This window comes from Lathamus discolor, chromosome 1 (genome assembly GCF_037157495.1).
Source record: "Lathamus discolor isolate bLatDis1 chromosome 1, bLatDis1.hap1, whole genome shotgun sequence".
NCBI classification, from domain to species: domain Eukaryota; kingdom Metazoa; phylum Chordata; class Aves; order Psittaciformes; family Psittacidae; genus Lathamus; species Lathamus discolor.
Window position 1 is genome coordinate 32,487,493 of NC_088884.1, and position 26,333 is coordinate 32,513,825.

General features: G+C 39.2%; 1 protein-coding gene across 1 annotated transcript; it reads right to left on the reverse strand.

Annotated features, from left to right (window-relative positions):
- Positions 1–351: 351 nt before the first annotated feature.
- GNAT3 (G protein subunit alpha transducin 3) lies at positions 352–25,976 on the reverse strand. The gene is made up of 8 exons (XM_065665023.1): positions 25,859–25,976; positions 19,297–19,339; positions 13,417–13,558; positions 9,699–9,856; positions 5,519–5,647; positions 2,213–2,342; positions 1,853–2,006; positions 352–542 (listed from the first exon to the last, which is right to left on the reverse strand). The coding sequence occupies exons 1-8, from the start codon at positions 25,974–25,976 to the stop codon at positions 352–354; spliced, it is 1,065 nt and encodes a 354-aa protein (XP_065521095.1).
- Between the last annotated feature and the right edge of the window lie 357 nt (positions 25,977–26,333).

Here is a 26,333-nt window from a genome sequence, read left to right on the forward strand (position 1 = left end):
TCTTCTCCCATCACTAGAAAATACAGGATACTGATGTGTCTGCCATTTCCTAAGAAGTGCTGATTACCTAAAGATCATATTGATTAACATAGGAATTTCCCTTTGATTCCAGCAGGATTTATCAGTGGCTGGGACCTCTGTGGAGCAGAAACATTTTTTTCAGTCTTATGAGATACAGAAAGTCAGTGTTGATTGCAATGATCAGGCTATACCCAAGGCTTCATCTGACCGCTAACAAAAGCTTAATTGATATTGTTTCTTCCCTAGAGTGTTTTATTTCAGTCAGCACACAGGACGAAGAAAGGAAAGTGAACTGAGACGAAGTCAGGCTATAAGCAAGGGAATGAATGGCTAGTAAAGCCCACAGTCTTTCAGATTTTCTTTGATTATTATGTCTGTGACTGCATCAAACACAAACTTGACATTTTGGGTGTCCGTGGCACATGTCATGTGAGAATATATCTCTTTATCTTCTTTCCTTATGTTCAGGTCTAGGAATTGTTTCTTGATGTAATTTCCAGCATCTTCGAATGTATTTAGTCCTAGTGGAGAAAACAGTAAAAGAAAAACACATTTCGATTGGAATTTCCTCACAGCTGCTAAGAAACCAGAATTCTTTTTTCTGACATTTTTCTTTTCTTCCCCTTTCTTTATCATTTTTTTCCTAAAGAGAATTAACTTCATGCAGTAGCTATGAAAATTTTGTATCTAAACTGCCTACCTACATTTAAATATCAATGCTTAACCAGAAGTCCTCATTTCTGAAGTGAACTGCTCCTGAGTCAGTCATTGTGAAACAGTTAAAGACCTTAGAGGGAGAACAGAAAGTGAGAGGAAAAGAAATAAAAAGGAAAGAGCATAAATTCAAAGGGAATCAGACAGCAGACAAAATTGGTGGGGGTACAAAAATGAAGAGATAAATGGAGAAAGGGAAAAAATCACGTTTGTATATTCAGTCACAATTTTCTCATGCAGCTTTTCTGCCTGTTGGTACCACTGCTTTACAACAGCAGCAGGTATGGACGCTAGTATCACTGCAGGGCTGGAGCAGGCTTTGACTCCTGGTGGCAGGCTGCTGCTGAAAGCCCTTGCTGGATCCCGTCCTGTCTGAAGCCTCAGACAGTGCAAAGTGGTGAGCTCCACTGAGTTTAGGACATAATGTTTGAATACCTCAGTGAAGCATTGTGGAATTTAAGTTGCTGTGCTGATACGTCCTGAGAAAGGGAGTGAAGGAGCTGGTTTTCAGGAAGTGAGCAGAATCTATCTTCTAATAATATTGCTTTAAGTATGCTTCATTCTGGACACTCCCTGTCCCAAACACATTAGGTCAATACTAAAATACTGACAGGTTTTGGATTTTCTCTGGCACTTATTGGCATGGCTTTGTATATTTTCTTACATCAGCTGGGAACAGCTGCTGGGTTTTGTTTCCAGTAGACACTACTGTGACATACAGAAAGAGGCAGACTTCCTTTATGGAATGGGTTTTCAGAAAAGGAACAAAAAACTTGGATTCAGTTATGGTTTGGGAGTCATAAGCACTTACTTGTGCTGAAATGCGGGCTAGCTTCAGCTATCTGAAACTTCTAGTTCTTTCAGTTTCCTCTACTGCCAACGGAGAGAAATAAGCATCTCCAGAGAGACAGATGACCCCTTCCTAGGACAAGCATGATGGGTGGGTGAGATGAATTGGATTCCCTGCATGTGACGCCTACCATTCTTTTGAGAGAAAGGCCAGGTGCTTAGGATTTAAATGGTTAAATATAGGTGACCTGAGTAAAAGCCTCAGTCTTTAATGTGTGGCCTACACTCATCATCTGAATGTATTTTCTTCTGAAAACTTCAAACTTACCATCATACTCAGGAAAGCAGATACTCAGATGAACTTTTGCTATTTTCTCTTGAAAGAGGTCTTTTTTGTTTAGAAACAGCACAATGGAAGTGGCTGCAAAGCACTTGTGGTTGCAGATGCTATTGAACAGCTGAAGGCTCTCATGCATTCTGTTCTGTTGAGATGCAAAAGGTAAACATGAGAGACTGACGAATCTCATCCCCATATGTCAGTTTTACTGTAATGTTCTTTACAGATAAGAACCAATATAGCATAATAGCCTTTAAATGGTTATCAGGGAACAGGAATACTTCTGATATGCCATCAGAGAGTACATTAAAACTTAGCAGCAAAAATGGTTGCTTGTTTCTTCTGACTCACCACTTCTTTATCTTCCACCAGAACCATGTCATAGGCACTGAGTGCAGCACAGAATATGATGCAAGTGACTCCCTCAAAGCAATGAATCCACTTTTTCCTCTCTGATCGTTGTCCACCCACATCAAACATCCTTTGCAGAAAAATAGCATATGTACAATGTAAAAAACTAACTTGTAAGGATGTAGTCATGCTGTTAATATGCTGAGTGCAACTAGAGTTGGACTGCAACCAAACATCCACTTTATTGTCCATTTCCATTCCAAAAGGTCAAGCAGTACTGTACATAATTTACAGCTTTGTAGTGGACAGAAAATGAAACATAAAGGCTTAAATACTTTCAGGTAACACTCCACATTGAGGAAGTGGGGCTCTGCATAAGAGCTCAGTGAAGGACTCAGCCATTCAGGCAAGGATTTATTCAGGACAGAATTCATACATCAAACATTGACAAATCCCCCCTCAAATCCACAGTTATTCGTTCATAGTTTTATTTGCAGTGAACTGACACATTGATCAATAAAACATATATCTGGAAGCTGGTCACAGGTTGCCCTTGGTGTAGATCAATATTAAGTCACCTACTCATTGCCCTATCATAGTCACTTGGCTAGCTGTATAACCTGCAGTGTGGGGGTCTCTGTTCTGTCAATCTCATTAGTTGCTGTTTAAGCAGCAATTCACGGGAGCAGGAATCCCTTTGTGTATAGAGAGGAAACTTTATGTCTGTCCTCTTCTGCATTATTCCTTCAGTATCTGCCAGAAATTGCTACCTTTGTGTAGAGTCATATGAGCTTTTTATGGACTCTTTCTATGCGGTCCAAAGCCAACTGAGTGCAACTACCTGGGACCTAGTTAGTTACGGCTCAACTGAAGTGGAGCTGTCCTTGATTTGTGGCATGTAACTCTGAAATAAAGATTATAGGGGAAAAAAAGCTTCAAAATTTAGTCTGCAGTACAGTTTCACAAGCATACAGAATTGTATGAATCTGTATTCATTCCTGCAAGCTTTTAGCATATGGCCCTGTGAATATTCATGATAAGTCAGTTAAAATAGGAGAAGATCAAGGCAAGTCCAGAGGCAATGTTGATGGGCATTTTCTGTTATACTAACCTTAGTTTGCTCCTGCCAGCTCAGAGTTTAACATAAACGCCTGTAAAGTTGAAGCGTCTCTGTGAGTGGTAGATGTTTATCTGAGATGATCTTCTTTAACCAAAACAGTCTCTATATTTTCCCAGCACTGTGCTTGGAAAACTTAGCTACAGACCTGGGAGTAGCTGTATATTTATTTGTCCTAATGGTACATGTAGTAAGACCTAAAGACTAAAATAAAGCTTGCCAGATTTCAGTCAAACTGTTCCTATCACATAAACGGAAATGACAGCAGGAGATGACCTATGAAGATCAGATCTTCTTTTAAAATTATTAAAGTATGTTTTGAGATCTGTAAATCAAAGTCAACATTGGTGAAATAAATCAAAGAGCACACGAAAGCTAAATTACACTAAACCAGCAAAGTAACCACTAAGAAGACAGCAAATAACAAGAGACGTTATCTGTGCAACAGTAATTCAGTTCCCTGAATTACAGTACTGGGATTTAGACTTTTACTGCACTGATACAAAATGTTTTCTGCCTCATTCAGTTCAGAAGAGGACAAGCATTTAGTGAATGAGGCATCTGTTCAAGTTTTCCTTTTATCCATGGATAGCTTGTGACCCAAAGCCTCAGCTGAGTATATCAACCAAAACTCACTCTGAATGTGGAAGTGTTCCTCTCTTTATAAATGTTTTTATGGTACTTATCAAACTGAGTGCAGAGTCATCAGGATTGCCAGCTGTTTTGTATTGCTCTGGCAAAGCAGAGTAGCAGTAACTGGCTGGTTAGAATGGATTTATAGCCACTCTGCATCCCTACAGCAGCTAAAAGCCCTCAGACTTTTGTAGTGGTTCTACCCTATATTACTAAAGTGCCTAAAACCACCAATGGATTTACTCATATAACACTACTGTGATGCATAGCACAGGGTCCAAACACACTAGCGTTTTTGTGTTTGTGATGACATCAAGAGCTTTCCTCTTGTTTAAGGACACCTGGGTAACTTAATTCTCAGTTATGCTGCTTTTCAGTTGGACTAAGCCTCTAATACCGATCTAACCTCAGGACTGGCAGCATGCATGTCAGAGTCCTGACATGACTTGGATGATTTCTGTCTGCATCCTGATTTTAGTTCTTACATAAACTATGATTGTAACTGAAGGCGCTCAGATTTCCATTATACAAAGCTGTCTGGGAATACGTTAATCAGAGAATAAGAAGATGATGTCTATGACATTGCACAGTAGTGTTTGTGGGTAAGTGCTGAATTTTCAGAGTGATCAGTGTATTGAGGTGACAAGAATTCATTTCTAAGGCATCTATTTCAGAATCTTATTTTGTATATGTAAACTCCATTGCGTCAAACATCTGTGTGGTACCATAGATGGTTTAGGAAATGTTTAATTGCCACATCAGGGAAAAAAAACCAAAAGAAAAATGTAAAAGTTATAATCTTGGGGCTTTATACATGTGTCTATCGCTACAGTTTCTTGTCCAGACAGCATTCCAGTAACATGCACCTAAGACTTTAAATTAAGAATTAAATGAAACATAAAGAAAACCATTATAGAACGCTAAACCATCATAATTTATTCAAATACATTTTCATGTGGAAATAAATGTTTTTAATTGGTTAACCAAGCATAACAAAATCTTGAGTATCTCAAAGTGTCAATTACTTTCAGTCAAATTTCTCAGAGACATCACTTTAAAGATTTTTTTCTAATGCTAATACTGAAATTTCCCATGGGACAGAAATTGTTATTTTTTTTGCCAAATGTAATGCATTCCTATGTGAAGAGCAGTTATTTCCACTCTCAAAAGAAGAGAGTGAAAGGTGGAGAGTGCATGCAAATTAGTAGTCATCAAATGTTTTGCATGCTGGTAAGGGCATTTAGGTAGGCAAATTTCCTAAATGTCACAAACAATTATTCAAATGGCAGGATACAAATAATGCTTTTTAGACACATACATATGCAAAAATGTCCTCTTAGGACCTGATATTCTGAGATATTTTATAACAGTCCATGATGTACTTAAGTTTGGAGTACTGGTACTAAAATAGCTTGCTTTTTTGGCTATTGCAAAATATTCAATGAGTGGATTCAAAGCTGTTGCAATGGGATTACCAATATGATAATAGGTCAATACATTTGCAAAGGCATAAGAAAGATAAAACCACAGAAAACTGTCAAATATGGCTTTCGTACCTGAAGTTCAAATCCTTGAAAGAAAACTGAGTCTCTATAATCCCAGTTGTTTTCACTCGGGAGTGCAAAACATCTTGCTCACTAGGCACATAGTCCGGCATTGCTAACCTATCCAAGTCATTGAGGTAACTAAGGAGAAAAGAAATTGTAATTGTTGAATTCAAAAGGTGAAATGAACATGAGAAAGATCACTTCATATTGAGCTGCTTTTAAATATTTATGTAAATTACACATTTAAATACAATATTTTTTTTTTATACAACCTAGATCCACAATTCAGAGCCTTTCTTTGCTTCTTTCTTTCTTTCTTTTGTTTTGTTTTGTTTTTTTTTTTCCTTTTATATAGAAGTGTAATTTAGTTGTTTATAATAAACATCTTTCTGAGAATTTCAGTTCAAGAAAATCTTTATTTTCCCAGGGATGCTGGAAAACTACCTTGTCAGAATGGGCTTTTGTCCATTTGCTTTCTGGAAGCAGGAACTGCCACCACAGGGGAAGAACCATAAGCATTTTTCATAAGTAGATTGACCAGAAGCAACCGCAGCCTGTTATCAGACCTGTTGTAACAGTATCTTCCTTCCTAAGTGAAAGGGAGGGCATAATATTTTGGAGGAATTCACACTAGAGGGATGTTTCCTCTGCAGATCTATCAGTTTACAAGAAGGCAAATGATAGATAAAAGATGTATATTTTGTAATCAAAACTGGAAGCTTCAGTGAAGCTGAGGACCCCCTGCGTATTCTCTCAGCACCCTGGAAAAGAGTAGATTGTCTGGTTGCCTTGTCTGGCATACAGGGATAAAGTCTACATGAAATGAGAATCCAGACCAGATCTTTGAATCCTGTCCTTGTCCTGTCAAGAGACATTTCTCCTGTCACTTCCAGGGGCATGCAGCAGTCCTAAAATGACTGGAGAGAGCCTATGAATCCTACTAGCTGGTCTAGGAATCAGCGTCAAGAGGTTATGAATTGATATAAGGAAAAGAAGATGTGATGTCCAAGTGTCTTCCTACCTTTTAACTATTAATATTCAAATAAAGAACAAAGCCAAAAGCAAGAATCCACATACAATGGCTGAAGCATTTTCAACCTTTTGGTGTCCCAGTTGGTACCTTCCCATTTGACAAGCAAAACACAGTCTTGCTAATGTTTATCAGGCTTCACGCCTTTTTTACTTAATTCTCTAACACAATGTCTGCCCAGCATGAAGTTTCTGCTGTTCAGTTTAACCAGACAACTACCAAAACAAGCCCCAGAGCTCATCATCCTTGTCTGCAATATTTAATATCTCTGTAAGTAAAAAAAAAAAAAAAAAAAAAAAAAATTAAAGTAGATTAAAATTTTTTTTTATTATTTTTAAATAGAGTCTTCCATGTGGAGATTTCTAAGTAATACTTGGAATGGGTTTTTCTTCCATTTTAAGTTGAATAGACTGGAGCAAGGAGTGCTGCAGTTGATCTGAGTAATTCAGTATTTGCCCATTATTTAAGTCCAGGAAACAATCTGGTTTATTTAAAACATGCAATATAGCTCTGATTCTCTGAGTGGGGTCTGAGGCAAACTCATCTCACCTTTGTGGGAAGAAGACACAAAAGTAATTTTGCAATTTATAAAACATGTAAACACTAAAATAAACACTAGAATATAAAATTCACTATAAAGATCTGATAGTTCTTAGTCACAAATACCTAAGTCCAGTTCAACACAGCCAATTGTATAAAAAAAATTAGACCAAGTTAATTTTCTAGTCAATGGAGCAAAAGAGGCATCTTCAGATTCTTCTTAGAGCTGTAGGCAGCTCTAAGGGAATGATCTGCAATCTGTCTCTCCACTGACAAAAGAGGGAACACAAACTGGTAGTTTACTTTAAATGGTTTCCTTGGTTTCATTCAGGTGATAAGACTTGCTCTGAGAGAAGCAAATGACTGAGCAAGCAAGAGTGGAGCAAGCCAGAAGCAAGCAAGCAGAAGTACTACTGGTAACTATACAATGACATGGTTTATAATCCTGATTTTTTCCCTTCCTTACTCATCACTCTGTCTTAGAAGATGATTAAATCTGTGTGAGTCTAAGGAAGAAATCCCAGCTAAAGTTGACATACAAGGGATTTTCTATTCACAAGATCTCACTTTTTTTCAATTAAAACACCCAGAGGACAGACAGTGATCCAACTTCATTAGCACGAATTAATAATGAAAAGACGCGGAGAAGGTAACCTCAGAAAATCAGAGTTTATACAGTATAATTCAGTACTCTATGTAGGAGCTAATTCACAGGACTGAGAAACAGGAGTTTGGTTTTAAAAGAAATGGAAATGTAGCATTAGATTCTTGACTGACTGTAGCTGGTTTTGCACTGATCATTAGAAGCCTAGCAGCAAGAGCATAAATTAAGTTGATTTTAATGGTTCAGAGCCCAAGGCTAGAGTTTTAGAAGCATTGGCTATGAAATGAAGACAAAGGATTAGCAGGATTTTCGGAAGAGTTCAGGCAGATGAAAAACATACCACTGTTGTTTCTGATGTGACCAGCGATAAATAAAGATTATTGTCTACTTTGCAGTCTATATGAGCTCCCTTAAATTCTGAAAACCACTGCAGGTTAAAAGACACAGCCCATAACACTGAGAAGGAACTACCTTAGGCTATCTTATTTTCTTTTAGGCAACAAAACCTAATCTGCAAGGCATAGTGTACTAGAATGTATATATATATATACACATACATATATATGTATATATAGATGTATATATATATGAAGGTAATATGTATTTTTTACTGTATTAGGTTTTTTCTTTTTTTTTTTTTGTTGTTTGTTGTTTGTGGGGTTTTTTTTAAATTTCAATAAGTATTTTTCCTTTTAATTATGATGATTGACTTGTTAGAGGATTTTAGTGCTGGGAACAGCAGTGTGGCCTGTCAGAAAGGAAACAAATGTTTGCTCTGTGCCATTCCTATCGAAATACTGCTAAATCAAGCACAAATCAACACAGGCAATATTTCCTTTGCTCAGGTATCTTACATAAAGGTCTTCATTCTTGTTTTGAAGATATAAAGGGATGTAGAATTTTTAATATTTTCATGGTATAGCTTTTCTAGCTATGTACCTCGTATTTTCATATAGCCTGTATAATATTAATATATAATATTAATATAATAGCCCATATAATGATAATATAGCCCATTTTTTCATGGAAGCCCTTCTAGTATCTGCTATTAGTGAGCTATCACTGCCTTCAGCACCCAGGGCTCCTGGCCAAGCCTTCGACTATGACTTTCACTGCTGAACAGGACACCCAGCATCTGGTGTGGTGCCCTCAGCCTGTAGGAGGAGCTGCAGGAGCGGGGAAACCTCCAACTGCAGACCTTGGGATATGGTCCTGAGCTGGAACAACCTCTGCCCCAGGTCTAGAGTCAGACTCACTGCTGTGCACTCAAGGAAAACTCTGATGTAGGCGGCACCTCCCTGCTCCATCCTGTATGAGCTGAGGGAGAGAACACCAGAGCAGGACTGCTGTAGCCTGCAAGAACAGCTGTAGAAGCAACCAAACCACGAAATCCTGAAAAGTCTAAGCTTACTGACTCCACGTAAACTAGGAGATGTACCCCAGCTGAATGGTGACCTTTAGTGAAGCCAAAGCTGTGCAGCCTTAGTCCCCTGCTTATCTGCCTGCCACCTCCCAGGCTGAAGAAAGAGGGCTGTCAGGTTGGAGAGTGGCTGCAGCATGGCTGGCCAACACCTGCTGGATGTTGAGATGGTAACAGCCCAGGGGATACCCACCCATGCAGCCAAATTAGTTTAGAAGAAAGGTTTTAGTTTTCTCCAGATGTATGTTTAGCAGCTTGAAATCCATACATTCACAGGACAACTCTAGGTAAAACCTAAGCTGTTTCAATTCATTTGTTGCCTCATTTTGTCAATCTTATAATTACGTGGCAAGAGAACAGGTTTTTGGGTTGGGTTTTTTTTTTTACAGTTTAAGCAAACTCACAGAAAAAAGATTTCCTTGTTTCAACTGGTTTCCTTTAGTTAAACATTTCTGTTATAAACATTAGCTGAAAACCCCCTAATTCTTTTTCAGGTTAATGAGCGCTAATTTCCCTAGGCTATTGCACATGCGAGGGACGTCACAAGCCTTCCTATGTTGTCATGGTAGTGGCCACCTCAGCTGTTGTCACCTACTAGGCTGCCGAGTCATTCAGCTGGTACTCTGCTGCCCTTGCGAAGCAGGCCTGGATCCCACCATCACTCCACAGTTGTCTGATGAGTTCAACCAACTCAGAAGACATGTCGCCATCCTCCAGAGTTGTTGCCATGGTACACAGCTTCCTTTCATCTTCCTAAAAGGAAATTTCAGTAAGTATCGTGCAAGCGGACTGTGCTCCTCCACCTCCTTGAAGACGTGCTTGGCTTACAAAGAATTGCAGGTGCAAAATTTATCATTTTCCCTAATTTTTCTACATACCTGTACTTGCCTGTGCCTGTAAACATCCTTTTACAAGCTCGCGTCCCTTTAGTTAGTGCCAGGATTACACTTAAATTGTGATACACAGAGTTTAGCTCTTGTTTTTGTTCATACAAAGGCTTAGTTTTACCTTACCATGAGTTCACAGAAGGTCCAGCTTGGATGGAAGGCATTTATGGTGAAAGTAGATGGATATCAAAAACTAAATTAAAAAGGATATTTAGAAGTTAAACCTGTTATAAGTACATCAAAGCAGAAATATATAGCTAAATATATCTAATTAATGTATTTAGAAGATAAAATTTATAGCTTCTGGCCACAGTGAAAAATGTGGCAAAGTGAATATAAATAATGAATGTATTTCCCGTATGTTCTTTAATTTGGGAATGAAGAAACATATAACTGTATAAAATCCCAAATAATTTTAATGTTTTATTCTGTATTTTTTCCTTTCGCAGTCAATCCAAAAAGACTTCAAGCAACCTATTACATTAAAATATGTCTTTCAGTGGTTAAGAGTTTAAGAATGTACTGTAAATTAAAAGCACTATTAAAATAGGGTCATTTGATACACTGTTACAGCAGTGGATAATTTTAGAATGCAATTCCTTCCTAGCCCTATAAGTAGACAAATGAAGTGACTTGCAGTCAATAGCTGCAAGAGTATAAATGGATTCTGACAGACACTATTTTGGCAGGGAGTAGGTTTTATACAAAAATAGGCAACATCTTCAAAATAATTTGTAACAAATTTATTTTGGGAATGTTCTGTATCTTTATCTTTCAGTGGAAATTGCAGTTTATGGAAACTTTGTAAAACCCAGAGACTGATCAAAACTGAAATGCTGCAGGTTTTCTAAAATATTGGAGAAATTGAGTCGTCATGGATATAAAGAAAAAGGGGGAGGGCAATAATCACTAAGGTGTTGCCTTTACTTTAAAAAGGAAGGCGAGCAGCCATACAGTTTCCCTTCTACATTAAACAACACTGGCTATGTTTACACTCCGTGAACTCACTGGGTGGCGAGATCAGCAGAACTGAGTCATGGTTTCTCCTGCGCACCCCCCATCTGTCTCAAGGGCTGCTCGCAATGGCACACACTTCTTGAAGATAAGGGTTGGAACATTCTCTCCTAGATATCACATATCACTTAATGATTATAGCTATCGTCCTACAATGTTGGATTTGTTGGTTGAATAGCCTACAACAAGAAGCCTTGAGCTCAGAGCCTCCAGGTGCACAGTAAACGTTTATTGATCGCTGTGCAAAAGGCAACAACCGTGGATTTTGATGCTTATGTAGTGCTAAGAAATGAACTGAGATATTTAATAAAAACAAAAATAATTCCAATTCCCAGTTCCTCAGGCTGTGAAATCCCTTGAAAATCATAGAATCATAGAATAGTTAGGGTTGGAAAGGACCTTAAGATCATCGAGTACCAACCCCCCTGCCATGGGCAGGGACACCTCACACTAAACCATACCACCCAAGGCTTCATCCAACCTGCTCTTGAACACCACCAGGGATGGAGCATTCACAACTTCCTTGGCAACCCATTTCAGTGCCTCACCACCATTACGGTAAAGAACTTCTTCCTTATATCCAATCTAAACTTCCCCTGTTTAAGTTTTAACCCGTTACCCCTTGTCCTGTCACTACAGTCCCTAGTCAAGAGTCCCTCCCCAGCATCTCTGTAGGCACCCTTCAGATACTGGAAGGCTGCTATGAGGCCTCCACGCAGCCTTCTCTTTTCCAGACGGAACAGCCCCAACTTCCTCAGCCTGTCTTCATATGGGAGGTGCTTCAGTCCCCTGATCATCCTTGTGGCCTCCTCTGGACTCGTTCCGACAGTTCTATGTCCTTTTTATGTTGAGGACACCAGAACTGTAAAACAATGTCTATGAAACTGATGTAGATGATAGACAGTGTGTGAACATGTATGAGCCTCTTAGAAAGTTTAGCAAGGCTGAGAAAAGAGGCTGAAGTACAAAAGCACAGGCAGAATATCTCAATTACAGATGGCAAACAGTCTGGACTACACAGTGGATATTAGAGGATGAGCCAAGAGCTGTGGCTAGGTGCTCCAAGGTTCAGCTGCCTTAGGCCATGTAGACTGGCGGGTGGGACCTTATGCGATATATCTGTCTACCGCAGTTGAGGAGAGGGGCCAAGCTGCAGTAAATTCGCATGGGCATATTTTCTGTATGCTGCTTTTGACCACTGTTGCACTTGTTTGAATGACTTGCATTCATGGACCCTTAAGAGAATACAGGGAGAAAATACTCAGTTTCTATTTTGTGGAACAACTGTAAGAGCTTTAGTAACGTCTGAAACATTCCTTTATAATTGTTTAGGTCAAAGTACCACATGTCATTGTAATGAAATGTAGAATTCCAGAACAGAAAAATCTCTTTCAGATAAGCAGATATAATTCCCTCTAAGGTAAACCTCTAGGGAATAGGCAGAATTTACCAAAACTGGAACCAGCTGATATTCTGAGAAATTCTCAGCAAGGTTTGAATTACATGTAATAGATTAAAACATTACACTGAGAAGTATGTGCTTTTCCTTTCTTCTGTCCCTGAAAATTCAGTATGATTGTCAGAGAATAGCAGGTCTTCTGACTATGGCTTTTCCTCTATGTGATTGTGCATAAGCTTGCTAACTCTATTAGGAAGGTCAGACTCCACGTTATTGCAATGGGCTAGTGCTGCATCCATACAACAGGGAGGTACCTGCTCCAGGAGCAATGCCAAACTGGAATATTCCCAACATGTGTGGATGACCGTTCCTTATATGGCTGAGCCCTAAGGCTTGTTCATAAAAGGGTAATATTTATTATATTTCCCAACAGCAATAAATGACAAAGGAGCTAAGAAAAGTTTCTTTCTTTCTTTCTTTTTCCTTCCTCCTTCCTTCCTACCTTCCTTCCTTCCTTCCTTCCTTCCTTCCTTCCTTCCTTCCTTCCTTCCTTCCTTCCTTCCTTCCTCCCTCCCTCCCTCCCTCCCTCCCTCTCTTCCTCCCTTCCTCCCGCCCTCCCTTCCTCCCTCCCTCCCTCTCTTCCTCCCTCCCTCCCTCCCTCCCTTCCTCCCTCCCTCCCTTCCTTCCTCCCTCCCTCCCTCCCTCCCTCCCTCCCTTCCTTCCTTCCTTTCTTCCTTCCTTCCTTCCTTCCTTCCTTCTTCCTTCCTTTTGTCTTTGCAAGTTGAATATTTCTTTTATAACAAGCAAAATGGCAGTTCATGCAAAGGTTTGACCCCAGGCATCAGCCTTGAGAAAATAAAAATCAGTTAGGGCCTCTTGTCACATACAATTCAAGCAATACTTAGTTTCTGCTGTCATAAAGCAAATATGAACCCTCTTTGCTCTATAGTCTCTACTATATTACAAAAACCGCATTCTAATGCCAATTGCAGGAGAAAGGGTGTCATACTCACAAGTCTAGCTGGGTTTTCATAACTGATTCCTAACTTAGTCATGGCTTTCACGATAGACAGGATAGACTGCACTGTGTTACTGTAAACGACAGGTCTGAACTCCATGCGTTCCTCGTGGGTGAAACCATGTTTATGGATTATCCTGGTGCAAAAATAGAAAACATAAGGTTTAAGAGATGTATTAATAATGAAAACTTGGTTCAGTTGCTTTTGTGGTCAGTGTGAGAAAGAACTGAATCTGCCTGGCCCTTGAAAAAGCTTATATCAATGGCTGATCTGCCTATTCTGCTGAAACAGGTAAACAGCAGTTTCTGCAATTATGTTAGTTTAAATTCACGAGGTTGTTATTAGAATCTACAATTTAGTCATGGGCTGTCACATTGCTTATTCAATCATTTTTACCCAGAATTTTACATAGAGTAAAATCTTATTACAAAGACCTGTGAGGTAGTTCTTCAAGAAAACAGACCAAAAAATCTTTAATATTTCTTTGTATATCAGCTACTATTTCTAGTTACTGAAATGTGTTACTGTTATCTACAGGTTTTGGGGCATGCATGTTACTCCAGAGAATATAGCCTGTATTCCAGAGGACAAAGAACCTTAGCAGTCATAGCAAATTCATCTGAGAGAGGAACTATAATTTCATAAACCTCCTTGACTGGAAAAGCGCATGTAGTTAAAGTTCTTCAAGATCAGTGTGCAGAATATACCATGACTGAAAGATATCTTTTTCCTGAACTTAGGAAGAAGGATGAAAACTTCGCCTGTTTTGGAGTAGCATGCTCTCAATGACAAATTGGTGGCATGGTTTTGTGTGTGTGGTGTCCATGGCAGAGGGGTTGGATATAGATGATCTTAAGGTCCTCTCCAACCCAAACCATTTTATGATTCTGTGAATGAACATACACCCAAAGTGCTTTGGCTGCTGCTGAAACCATGGGTCTGTTCTTCCTCACTTCAGCTATTCAGAGATGAAGGCCAGGTAATTACATAATTGGAGTTCGGGTTTTTCCCTGTCTCTTGCCAGGGGTACAGTCTGGACAGAGCTATACGCATAAAGGGTTGATGTGAAAGGATCTGACAGGTTAGCCCAGAATAAGCATAGGTGTGTGTCTTGGGGAGACTTTCCCTTCAGAGGGAGAAGTCAGCCCTGTCAGAAAAGAAGTTGCTCCCACACACACATCTAAAACCCAGATCAAACTCAGTGTGTCTTAACATCTCTATAACTTATGAATGAATGTCAGAAAACCCAAAAGTTTCATTCTTGTGTCTGTAGGAATAGGATCTGTAGGAAAAAAAAGGTTCCCTTCATGTTTCCCCGTTCATTGCTAGACCAGGCAAATCTATAAACTCTGCTTTGAAGCTTTGATTTTTTGAATGTTGTTTTCAGCACAATTTCAAATGAAACTCCAAGATTCAAAGGAATCCTATTGAACTTGAGGGAAAGAAAAAGGGGACCCATGTTATGCACTCTGGTACCTTTGCACTGGTACTTAAGCATATTCTTGTCACTCTTCCCCTTACTACCTGTAAATGAAGCAGTTTTTCTAGAAATAATGGAATTAAATACATAGAAACTCAAACCCCAGGAATTATTTGAACTTGGTTTAACTACTTTGCGTGTCTCACACTAGTGGCCATAATAAGATTTCTGGGGAAGATGGGTGTTTTGCCTTTGGCTGCAAAAATCTGGGACGCAAGAGAAGGAAAGGCCCTGAAACAGTACACAAATTACTATTTTATATCTTCATGCTTTCACTTTGAAGAACAAAGGAAGAAAATGTAAGACCCTGAAATAAAACTAGATTTGGTAATTGCAGACAGAAAACTTGGTTTTGCTTGAGTATTTTCATGATGGTTTTGTTTTGTATGGTGGGGGGTTTTTGCTTTTAGGTATTTGTTTTACAGAATCACAGAATCACAGAATCCCAAGGGTTGGAAGGGACCTAAAAAGATCATCTAGTCCAACCCCCCTGCAAGAGCAGGGTAACCTACAGTACATCACACAGGAACTTGTCCAGGCGGGCCTTGAATATCTCCAGTGTAGGAGACTCCACAACCCCCCTGGGCAACCTGTTCCAGTGCTCTGTCACTCTTACAGTAAAGAAGTTCTTCCTGATGTTAACGTGGAACTTCCTATGTTCCAGTTTACACCCATTGCCCCTTGTCCTATCACTGGATATCACTGAAAAAAGCCTAGCTCCATCATCCTGACACCTACCCTTCACATATTTGTAAACATTGATGAGGTCACCCCCCAGTCTCCTCTTCTCCAAGCTAAAGAGACCCAGCTCCCTCAGCCTCTCCTCATAAGGGAGATGTTCCACTCCCTTAATCATCTTTGTGGCTCTGCGCTGGACTCCTTCAAGCAATTCCCTGTCCTTCTTGAACAGAGGGGCCCAGAACTGGACGCAATATTCCAGATGCGGCCTCACCAAGGCTGAGTAGAGGGGGAGGAGAACCTCTCTTGACCTACTAACCACTCCCTTTCTAATGCACCCTAAGATGCCATTTGCCTTCTTGGCCACAAGAGCACATTGCTGGCTCATGGTCATCCTCCTATCCACCAGGACCCCCAGGTCCCTTTCCCCTTCACTACTTTCCAGCAGGTCAACCCCCAACCTGTACTGGTACATGGGGTTGTTCTTCCCCAGATGCAAGACTCTACACTTGCCCTTGTTAAATTTCATCAAGTTTCTCCCCGCCCAACTCTCCAGCCTGTCCAGGTCTCGCTGAATGGCAGCACAGTCCTCTGGTGTGTCAGCCACTCCTCCCAGTTTTGTGTCATCAGCAAACTTGCTGAGGGTGCACTCAGTTCCCTCATCCAGGTCATTGATGAAAATATTAAACAGCACCGGTCCCAGCACCGACCCCTGAGGAACTCCACTAGTCACAGACCTCCAGCTAGATTCTGCGCCATTGACCACAACTCTCTGCCTTCTTCCTTTCAACCAGTTCTCGATCCACCTCACTACTTGATCGTCAAGCCCACACTTCCTTAGCTTATCTATGAGGATGCTTTAAATACTGTATTTATGTCTTCTGGAGAAAGGCATTTTCACCAGCCTTTTAAATCAACAGGGAATGTTGCTGCTTTTGTTAAAGATCTGTCATTCTCAAGGAAGGATTGTAAAGCAGGCTGACATCTTTTAAGGCCAGAAGGAGCATTTTAGCAGATGGAAAATTTTGTTCCTTGATGCTCCTTTGAAAAAATGAACAACTTAAAAAAGTTAATGCAGGATGCTGAAGGCATGAGGTGATAGGCTACAAGTCATAATATCTAAATTGTGTTTCTACTGGACAGTAGTCTCCTGTTTTGTTTTGTTTTGTCTTTCATGAAGGGAGGACTTCTCACCAGATAGGTAGAGTTGATTCAGTCACAACAGGCTTGACGAGTTGTCATATATTTTGGGTCATAGTCTTCATTCCATGAATTATTTGTGTTAGGTCTGTGATGCTATCTTAGAGCATAGCATAGAAATATTCAACTTGGCTTCAAAACAGTTAGATCACGCATTGGAAATTATCTAGTCAGAGGCACAATCCTCCAGAGAAGCTTTTCTCTTTTTCCCTTTTCAATTAAGTCTTGTAGCCATCCAAACCTTTTAAGGGCCTTGCAGCATGTCTATATTTTGAGCATCAGAAAATAGTGTGCAAAGCTAAGTGGAAGGATTTAACTTTGATTGAAGTCTTCAGTCTGGAAAGAATGAAGTTTATGTATTAGAAAATTATATTAATAGGAGTAAAATTACCCTGATTTTGGCAGAAAGTTAAGTTGTATTTTCAGCAAAATTATTGCTTCTGTAAGCAGCTATCAGTCTTCTCTAGAAAATGTTATATTTTAATGAAAAAATTAATAACTAAAATTGGGTTTTTACTGAAAAATCTCCTTTTTTTTTGGAAAAAAAGTCCCTGATTGTGACAGAAGATGACATTTTATATGAAAAAGTTAAATTTTTCATGAACAGTTTTCCAGTAAAATAATTCGTATTTGTGATAAGGTTGACAGCTCATAAATGCATAGGGCTTTAAAGATAACACTCAGCTTTGCAGTTTTCTGCCCCTTCCTCACTGCTGTTAACATTATAAGCCTTCTTAGAGTGTATAATTCAGAGGAACATCTTTAATTGGCTCCTACTTGAGGAAGCTTTTAACACAATGCATTTGAATGGTTGTCTGAATAGGGAACGTCTCCTGATTGGAACACAATCAGAGACAAAATAATCCACCATTGAACTGGAACAGAAGATGTTAGTAAAGAATTTGGTGGATGGTTCTGTATCTGTCTTACTACAAATTAAACTGCTTATACAGAAAATTGGTCTTTGATATAACATCTTTTACTTAACTCTTCAAAATGCATTGGTGAAGACATAAGAAAGTTAAGAGAGCTTAAATTTGGAATAATATTACTGATTTCATTAAACAGTCTACTTGGATAGGTCTAGGAAGCAGACCTGAACACTGTATATGAAAACAGGGCTAGATACAACAGCAATATTTCATCAGGTTACACAGTAAAGGAGGCTCTTTGCTGCCTGTGTAAATATAATCTCTTGAACTCAGGTGGATTATCTGCTTAAACCAGGTGCATGAGTAGTATTTCTGTTACCCTTGAAAGAATAACATGAATTAATTTAGTTTTAGCCTGTTTGACTATATGTGAAAATATTGTGATAGTACATTGTAAAACAACAATTGTAAAAGGGCATATTTGACCTTACTTAGAAGCCAGGCAAATAAAGCTGCTAGCTTCAATCTGTGTGGCACCATGTGCACTGTGGGTGAACATCTACAAATATTCTTGCAGTAGGTTTATGGTGCAGTCACAAACTCTTCCTAACCAGGTACTCAGTCCGAATTTGAACAGGGATTTCTGCATTTCAGCTTGTACAGCCTGATTTCCCCCAATTGATGATTGTATGAAAACTTTTTAGGGCGATGATTTCCTTGCTAAAAGCAGCTCTCATGACTGTCGCTTCTCGTGCTAGATGGTGGGTAACAGCTGCTCACTGTGTAGGCTGGTGGCTAAATATGTTCACACGTTGCCTGTGGGAGACCTAAGAACCATCTTTAACCTCTGGCAGGAGCTGGAATAAGACTGTTGTGACCAACAATGATCTACAGAGACCAGTTTGAAAAAAAACCTCAACAAACAGACTTTGCCCTATTATACAATGTGAATGCTTCAGTATTTTCTCTTGCAGTACTGTGAAATCAAATCAAATTAATAAGGAATGAATTCAAATTTAACAAAGGAAGATGAATCACATCATATGTAATTAAATTGTGGAGCTACCTGCCATAGAATATTGTGGATGTTATTTACATTAGTTCAGAAAAGATTCAGGAGAAATATAGGCATGGGTGCTGAGGCTGAGGGCTACTGAACACAATGATGCTATCTGGTTCAGGGTGGTGCCTGAGCCACAGATCAGCAGATACTGTCAGATTATCCAATGCAAGTATTACTGTGTGTTTGCTTGTCTGGTCTGATGATCTTCTTTAAGCACCCTTCATTAGCTACTGCAGGAGACAGGACACTAGGCTAGGTGGATCTGCTGTGCCTGGTTGTCTCATTCATTCATATTCTCACTATAGTACTGTAACTCCTACCAAAGCCAAGGAGGAAGCTTCCCTGATCTTCAGCAAGAAGTTGGACCGGTGCATGATTTGATCAGACAGATCTGATTACCAGTCCAGCCGTGTGTCATAGTCACTGTGTTATTCTTTATGTGGTTGAATGAGAGCTTGATTTGAATGATGTTTCTTTGCACTTTATTCAAATGAGCATAAATATTGTAATAAGACATTAGCTACATAGCTTATACTACAAATGCCAAATTTGACAACTGGCATGAATATTCATGTACTTACTTCATTTGCTTTACAATAGTGCTCTTTCCTGACTCTCCAGCACCTGCAGGAGGGGAATGGTGAGAAGATGTGATTGATAGTTAAGTAGCAAGTATTAAAAATAACTCTCCGAAACAGAATTTTGTATCTATGAAGAAATGTGGATGTTTTAGATCCCCATTGTACTAATTAGAACCCTTGTTAGTGTCAGACTTACTGAAATCTTGGTAAAAGTGTTAATTATAAAAAGGAAAGAGATGTCTGAAAATAAAGGAACATTCAGTCAATAAGGTAAAAATACAGACTCTTTAATTAGCAAGGAAATAAAATATGGGTCATATTTTGATTTCATGTCTGCCAGATAAGAATCATGAAAACATGAACAAACTACAGCTTCTGACATTAGGTGATTTGTAGCTGCTCATTTAATATGTATCATGACCTTTTGGAAGCCAAACCAGACAGGTCCAAGCTCTCTATCCAGCCTTTATGAGCAACTGGAAAAACAAGAGTATGGAGACTTGCATGTGGACTAGCTCATGATGCAGATGCAGCACATGAGCAAATGTCTTGACACTGGTATGCTAGGAAGTAATACAGGTGGAAGTGGGAAACCTGTAGAGCAATGCAACAGATCCTGCTTGGGAATGGTTCTGCAGGAAGTCTCCAGAATGGGCAGGGAGGCACACGCATCTGCTTTATCAGCCAGTTGCAAAACTAGTGCATAAGCCTGGTCAGATTATGTATGGTTAATTTGTCCTTCTTATCTCATGGAACATGAATAATCAACAAAAGCCTTCATTGGAAATCAGTGTGAGTGACTATCATCGTATGTCAGTCAGAGTTGAGTCTCAGCAAAAGCATCCAGACAAGAACTAGATTTTAAAAGCACCCCAAGAGAGGATTTAGCTTTTTTATGAAACCATTGGACGGCATTCATCACTGCTCTGCTTTTCTCTTTGCATGCTATGATTTACCTCTCCGGATGGTGTCAAATACTTTTGACAAAAAAGGAAATCTGAAGCATAGGTATTTTAACTGAGGGCTTCTCAGTGAAGGGAACAAACTGATTGCAGACTTCATAAACAGATTTTGAAAAACTAATATAATTTACATGACAGGGATTAATTTACTCAAATGAATCACAGCAGACAGCAAACCATAAGCAAAGCATTTTCTGATGTGAACAGCAGAAAGTACGAGAGAAAACGAGCCTATGCAAAATGGGATGATGCTGCCATCTGCCACAGTTTGGAAAAAATGCAAATTTGATGTAGATCATTTATTATCCCTTCAATGCCCTTCTGAAAAACTTTGTAAAGCCCTGTCAGCAAGGTGGCATTTGCTACAGTTTTTGTAGGAAACAGAGCAGGCTGTGCTGAGAAGGCATACATTCACCCCATTGGAAGATGCCAGGAAACCTAATATAGAAATAAAGCTCTCTTCCAGATCTGAAAGGAAAAATTAAAATAGAGCAGGAGGCATAATTTATATGTTTTGGCTACATTTTTCTACCTCTGATCTTCTTTAATTTATGATCCAGTAATGCCTTTATCTACACAACAGATGACTTTCAGACATTGGCATCACTCCGGAGTGTCGTGTTAGTTGTAGCAGCATTTGCATGCCAGGAAATAAGTCAGAAACTATTTACTTTGCACCTGCTTCCTTTCTTCCTTCCACATCCTGTGCATCCTGCTCTTTGAGCCAGGGCCCCGTGGTGGGACAGCAGGGACAAGGGTGTTTCCACCCCCCACGGTAGCCATTCTCTTGCAGAAACAGTGGCGAAAGTGCATCATGACAGCACTTACATGACTGCGTGGAGAGCTGAAGGCAGCTTCTCTTTGGTAGGCAGTAAGAAGGGCAATTATAATCAAATCCAGATTTTCTGAATAAAAAACAAGAACTTAGGCCAAACTCCATCCTGTCCTGGAGCTTGGAAAGTTTAACTGGCTTTTGAAAAACTCTGTCACTGTGAAGATTTATAGCTCAGCCTGATATAAACCAGCAATAAAACACCACAGCCAATATTTTGCATTTCACATATTTAAGATCTTCTAGCTTTTACTAATTTACTTCTGATTTCTCTGTCTCTATTTGGATGCCAGGATAAAAGCACAGAAAATAAAGGCATAGAAATCTCGGTCAATGCCTGAAACTCTGGCACCACTCCTGGGAACTGAAAGATGTCCTGACTCTAGTAAGGTCAGTGGGTGTTTGCTCCCACACTTTCTCCCAGAGAGCACATTCACTGTGCCCCAGGACATGTCACATCCATCTTTAGTGGGGTTCTGCACAGACAGTGCTCTAGCAAGCTGTAACTTGTCTCTCTTCTTGCTTTGGATATTTCAGACTGTACCACATCATGTCCCAAGCCCACTGTATCTCAGGGTACACTGGAGCTCCAGAGGAGACTCAAGAAGAGCCATGAAGTGTGGCAGCAGGAACTGAGTTGCAAGGGAACCTTACCCAACAGTCTGACATTAATCGCCCTGTTGCTCTGGGAGTGCCTAACCTCTTCCCTGCAGGCCACCAAGGTATATCGACAGAGCAGAAACAGACAAAAAACTGGAGGTGCCTGAAAGCTGCTGAGACTCTCTCAAATTCAAAGAACAGAGCCTAGGGCCTCAGCTGTAACTTGATGTTACTGTTTTTCTAAGAATGTGTTTGAATAGTTGTGGAAACTGGGGAGGGTTTAAGCCCTTTTCAAGATTAGCATCTGCTGAGCCATTGAAGAAGGGTTTTCTCTTTTATTAAGCTGCTTTTGTGTCTCAGATCAAAAGCTATTATCTTCTTACAGTTATTATTTATGTGGAAGTATAGCTTTGGTTTAGAAATGTTTCCAGAATTAAAGGTAAGAAAAACACCCCAAACCTACCGCCTGAATATATTGTTCGAAACCTGTCACAAAAGGTGCTGGCAATGACATAAAACAGCAAAAGGCAGGAAAATAAAATCTTCAAGCTGAAATCAGAAAAGGTTCCAAACTGCTGGCTGAGCCTTGTCTATGCCATTCAAAGCTCTGGAAACCGAACTAGACTGGAAACTGTATCTTCCTGGTCCTCTTACCAAACTCAACAAATTTTCCCCACGAGAGAAAAAAACTAGATAAAAGATCTAAGATCTAGCTCTCTTGAGGGAATAAGTTCCTTAAATGCTGCCTCATACTCCCCCCCCCCAAAAAGGAAAAGATGTATTCCAATCAATAAGACTATTGGACCATCTTAGTGCTCAGTCTTTGTTTCCAGTGCAGGTATTAATAACAGGAACTTAACCTGACTTCTGGTAACTGATTCATTTAACTGATTTTAAATGCCTATACTATAAACTTCTACATCCAGACTACTTATCAGAGACCCCTTATATTCAGTGGAGAAGAATATTTGCTACTAAAACAAATGAACAAACAGCTTCATTTTTTCTCACCCTGAAGCAGATATTTAAATTAAAATGGGTAAGTTGTGCCCTAAAAATGAGTATTTCTCAGTAAAGTGAGCTGAAGATGGCCAGCTTAAATGAGGGTGAGTTTTGTCCTGCCACTGAAAACTGGAGAAAATGAGGCCACGGAGTAATGCTTTGAAAATAAATAAGTTCAAAGTATTAATGATTATGTAAGCTGAAGCTAGGTTCCTGTTTCTGCAAGACATCACTGTGAGCATCAGGCTGTTCTGGCCATGTTTGGAATGTGTGCTGTACTTTGCACACACACAAATCGCAAGCTGCCCTCCTATGAAGAACATAAACTGCGGGTGATGTGGTAAGCGAGATATGGCCCTGATTCAGAGGAAATTAAACTTTCACCCTGAAGTTTTTTCCAGACTCATAAAACAAACTCATTTTTATGAAGCTTAAGGCCAGATTTGTGGACAAGGTGTGGGCGTGGGGATGGCCTTGACAGCATAGGAACACCTACCTCAGAGGACTTAACTCTCCTGGTTCTTTGACAACTTGTAAGGAAGCTCAGGAAGTGGCATAATTTTACCCCTCCCCAGTTTACATGAGAGCTTTTATTGCATGCCATATAAACTGTAAATTATCACCGCAAAACAGATAATGTGTTTGCCCAGGTCACGGGACTTAAACAAACACGGTGTCTTATTTTTCTGGGTAAAATTTCTTCTTTACAAAAGGACCTATTGGAGGATGCAGAGAGACCACACTATATATTAAATAAACCTCCCAGGAAATGGTCAGAATACGTAGTTTTTGTATTCAGAAAAGATAAAAGCATAATGATCCCACTGAATTTTTTTCTGAGTATTTTCTACCAATCTGCCTACTGCAAGAGAAATACTTGTGACATCTTGTCTGTAATACAGAGGTGACATATAGTCTGAATGAACAGAAATCTAGGACTAGGCTGATCGGCTCAGAATAGAGCTGACCTTGATTTAAGAAATGTAAAATTTTAATAATTTCTGAGATCACCTCAGAGGTTTGGAAAGGTACAGATCTGAACACAGCAGATTTTATCCTCTCCTATCTGGCCTCTTCACTGGTTGGCTGTAAGAGATTATATCGTGCCCCTTATACACATTGCTTCAGCAGCTGTGATTCCAGGTGTTCAAGAGACACTTTCACTCTAGCTGTGCAATTGGCTCAAAACACTCACATTTTATCCACCCTTTTCATTTTTAAGAACAAGAAGATTCGAGCTGTTAAGTATGCAATATTTTTTCTCTCTCTCTTCAACATGTTTTTTACTAAGTCCTTATGATCTGTTGTAACAGTTTCCTAGGAGAAAAAAACCTTTTTGAAGTGTTAACTGCTGACAAATTTGAATTTTTGTCATGTGTGACATAAGTAAAAGAAGATACTGTAGAAATTCATTCTATGAAGAAAACTTCAGTAAAGGCATTTCAGATTCTGATAATCATCTCGTCTCATGAAAAGAGTGCTTGTATAGGTGATGAAATTGGAATATGAAATGAATGAAGTAGAAGTGTTTTTCATATAGCTTGCAGTTTATCTCCAAGTATTTTACTAAAGGTATCTCGAGACCGATATGAATAGTGTCAGAAGCAGACTGGTTATATACATTAGGAAACATTTAAAATTAAAATCCTTAATACTAAATACATGCATAAGTTTTGGGAGGGGTAATTTAGTCTGTGTCCTGGTGGAAGACAGCCTTCAGTGTTATTGCCAAGGCATGAAATCTTGTAAAAATGTATCATTAAAATTCTTCCCTTATAAATATATCTTCATCTTATAAAGTCCTCTTTATCATATGAATTCCTCTTAAAGGAATTCTTACATCTTCCTCATGGATCAGTGTTGGATAAGGCCAGAGAAAGGATGCTGAGGTAGATGGACCCTGGTTCTAACTTGGTAGGCCAATTCCTTTTCGTAAGAATAGGTTGAAAATATCAAAACTTTATGAAAGTTTAAATGAAAATATGATTCTGTTGTTTGACCAAACCAAGCTTGCCTCAGTAGGAGGAATATTTTGTTTTATTGTGGCAGAGAAGATCTTTGTATTCTCCACTGGGCTGAAAAGCTTTGTAAACCGCAATCTGAATGTACATAAGGTGCATCAAACGGCTGCTTTCCCATTATTATTTGAGAAGTCAACATGGTTTTGTTTTTCTCTTGTTTCTTTATTAATAGTAGTAGTTAGATTCTCAACAGGTATAAATAGACCTTTTGCATAAGATGCAAAACAACAGAGTTAAGTTGATTTGCTTTATATAAAGGATGTCACTAAGTCTGAATAAACATCCGTTTAAAAACCCTTTTGAGCATTGCAGTTACAAGGCAGGAAAAAAAAAAAGATATGTTTTAATGATCACAGGCTGTTTTCTTATTCATTTTGAGAAACCAATGTAAACTCTCATAGCAGGCATCATACTGTTAGAAAAATATTAAGACGGTGGCAGTATTAATTATGTTCTTGGATATTTCTTGCAGGCTACTCTGTACCATGGGGAAAATGAGAGAAGTCTAAAGCTGCATCAAGAAAAAAGATATTTTTTGCCATTACACCTGCTGTCTGTTAATAAATTGATTATGGCGTGGATTAGAAGTGGTAGTCTGTGAGAATATTCATCTGTATTCAGCTCATTTCATTACCTTCCATTCCACCATCCACAATACCATTTTTATAATCAAAAAACCTGTTTCTGTGTCTCTTTTTGCTTCTGTAAGAAATTAAGTGCAACAGTTTGGGAAATAAACAGTATCAATATCTACGACACCTGTGGATTTTCTATGAAACCAGTTATTTCATTTAATCCTCCTGCAAATTAATGCATATAGGTCCATTAAAAATATAAGGAGGTAAGCCTGTGCTACATTCTCTATAAACAGGCATCAGAACATTCATTCTAGCAGTAGGTTCTCATTTCTCAAATCTTTTCAAAGTCAAGGATTTATAATATTTAAAATGGAATACATGCAGTAACATGACCATTTCCAGCCTGTTCGTTGTGACTACATGAGTGTCCACAAGAAGACATTTTGTGCGTTACAAGGCTGTCTTCAAATAAAACAGTGAGAGGTGAGAAATTCACTGTACTGAAATGTAATTCCAGAGCAAAATAACCAATGGAAAAGAATTATAAGCAATTCTTATTCTATTTACCCAGCAGTAGCAGTTTGACAGTCCTGGCTTCCCTCTCTGCATCTGCCTGGAGTTTCTTTTCCAGTTCTCTGGATCTCCTGGCCAACTCCTTGCTCTCAGAACTGGCTCCACTGCCCATCTTGAGACGTTAAAGGTCTTCTGTTCGTCCAGCTGATTTACTTCTTCTCAGGCTAGTTGCTTTAATTCAGAAGAAGGACAACAGCCTGTGCTTAAAGAAATCTAAATATCTCATTCAAACTCTGTGTTCAGCCTCCAAATAAAAAGGTCCCTTTTCACCTCTCTCATGATCTGGAGATGCTATAATCAAGGCTTTATATAAGGACATAGAAACGTACTGTTATGACGTCATATAATTAAAATGATCCATTCAATAGCAAAACCAAGGTATGGATAGATCTCTGTCCTTATCTGGACAGGTTCCAACTTCACATGCATCAAAGAACTGTGCAGAATGTCTTCAAACAATAAAATTGGG

Bases quoted from the DNA above. Each gene is read 5' to 3' on its own strand.
- GNAT3 (XM_065665023.1), bottom strand. From the start codon at position 25,976: ATGGGCAGTGGAGCCAGTTCTGAGAGCAAGGAGTTGGCCAGGAGATCC. The intron at 9,857-13,416 runs GTGAGTATGACA...ATTTCCTTTTAG, and splicing joins ATGAAAACCCAGCTAGACTT to GAAGATGAAAGGAAGCTGTG. The intron at 2,007-2,212 runs GTGAGTCAGAAG...GCATCTCAACAG, and splicing joins TGGTGGAAGATAAAGAAGTG to AACAGAATGCATGAGAGCCT.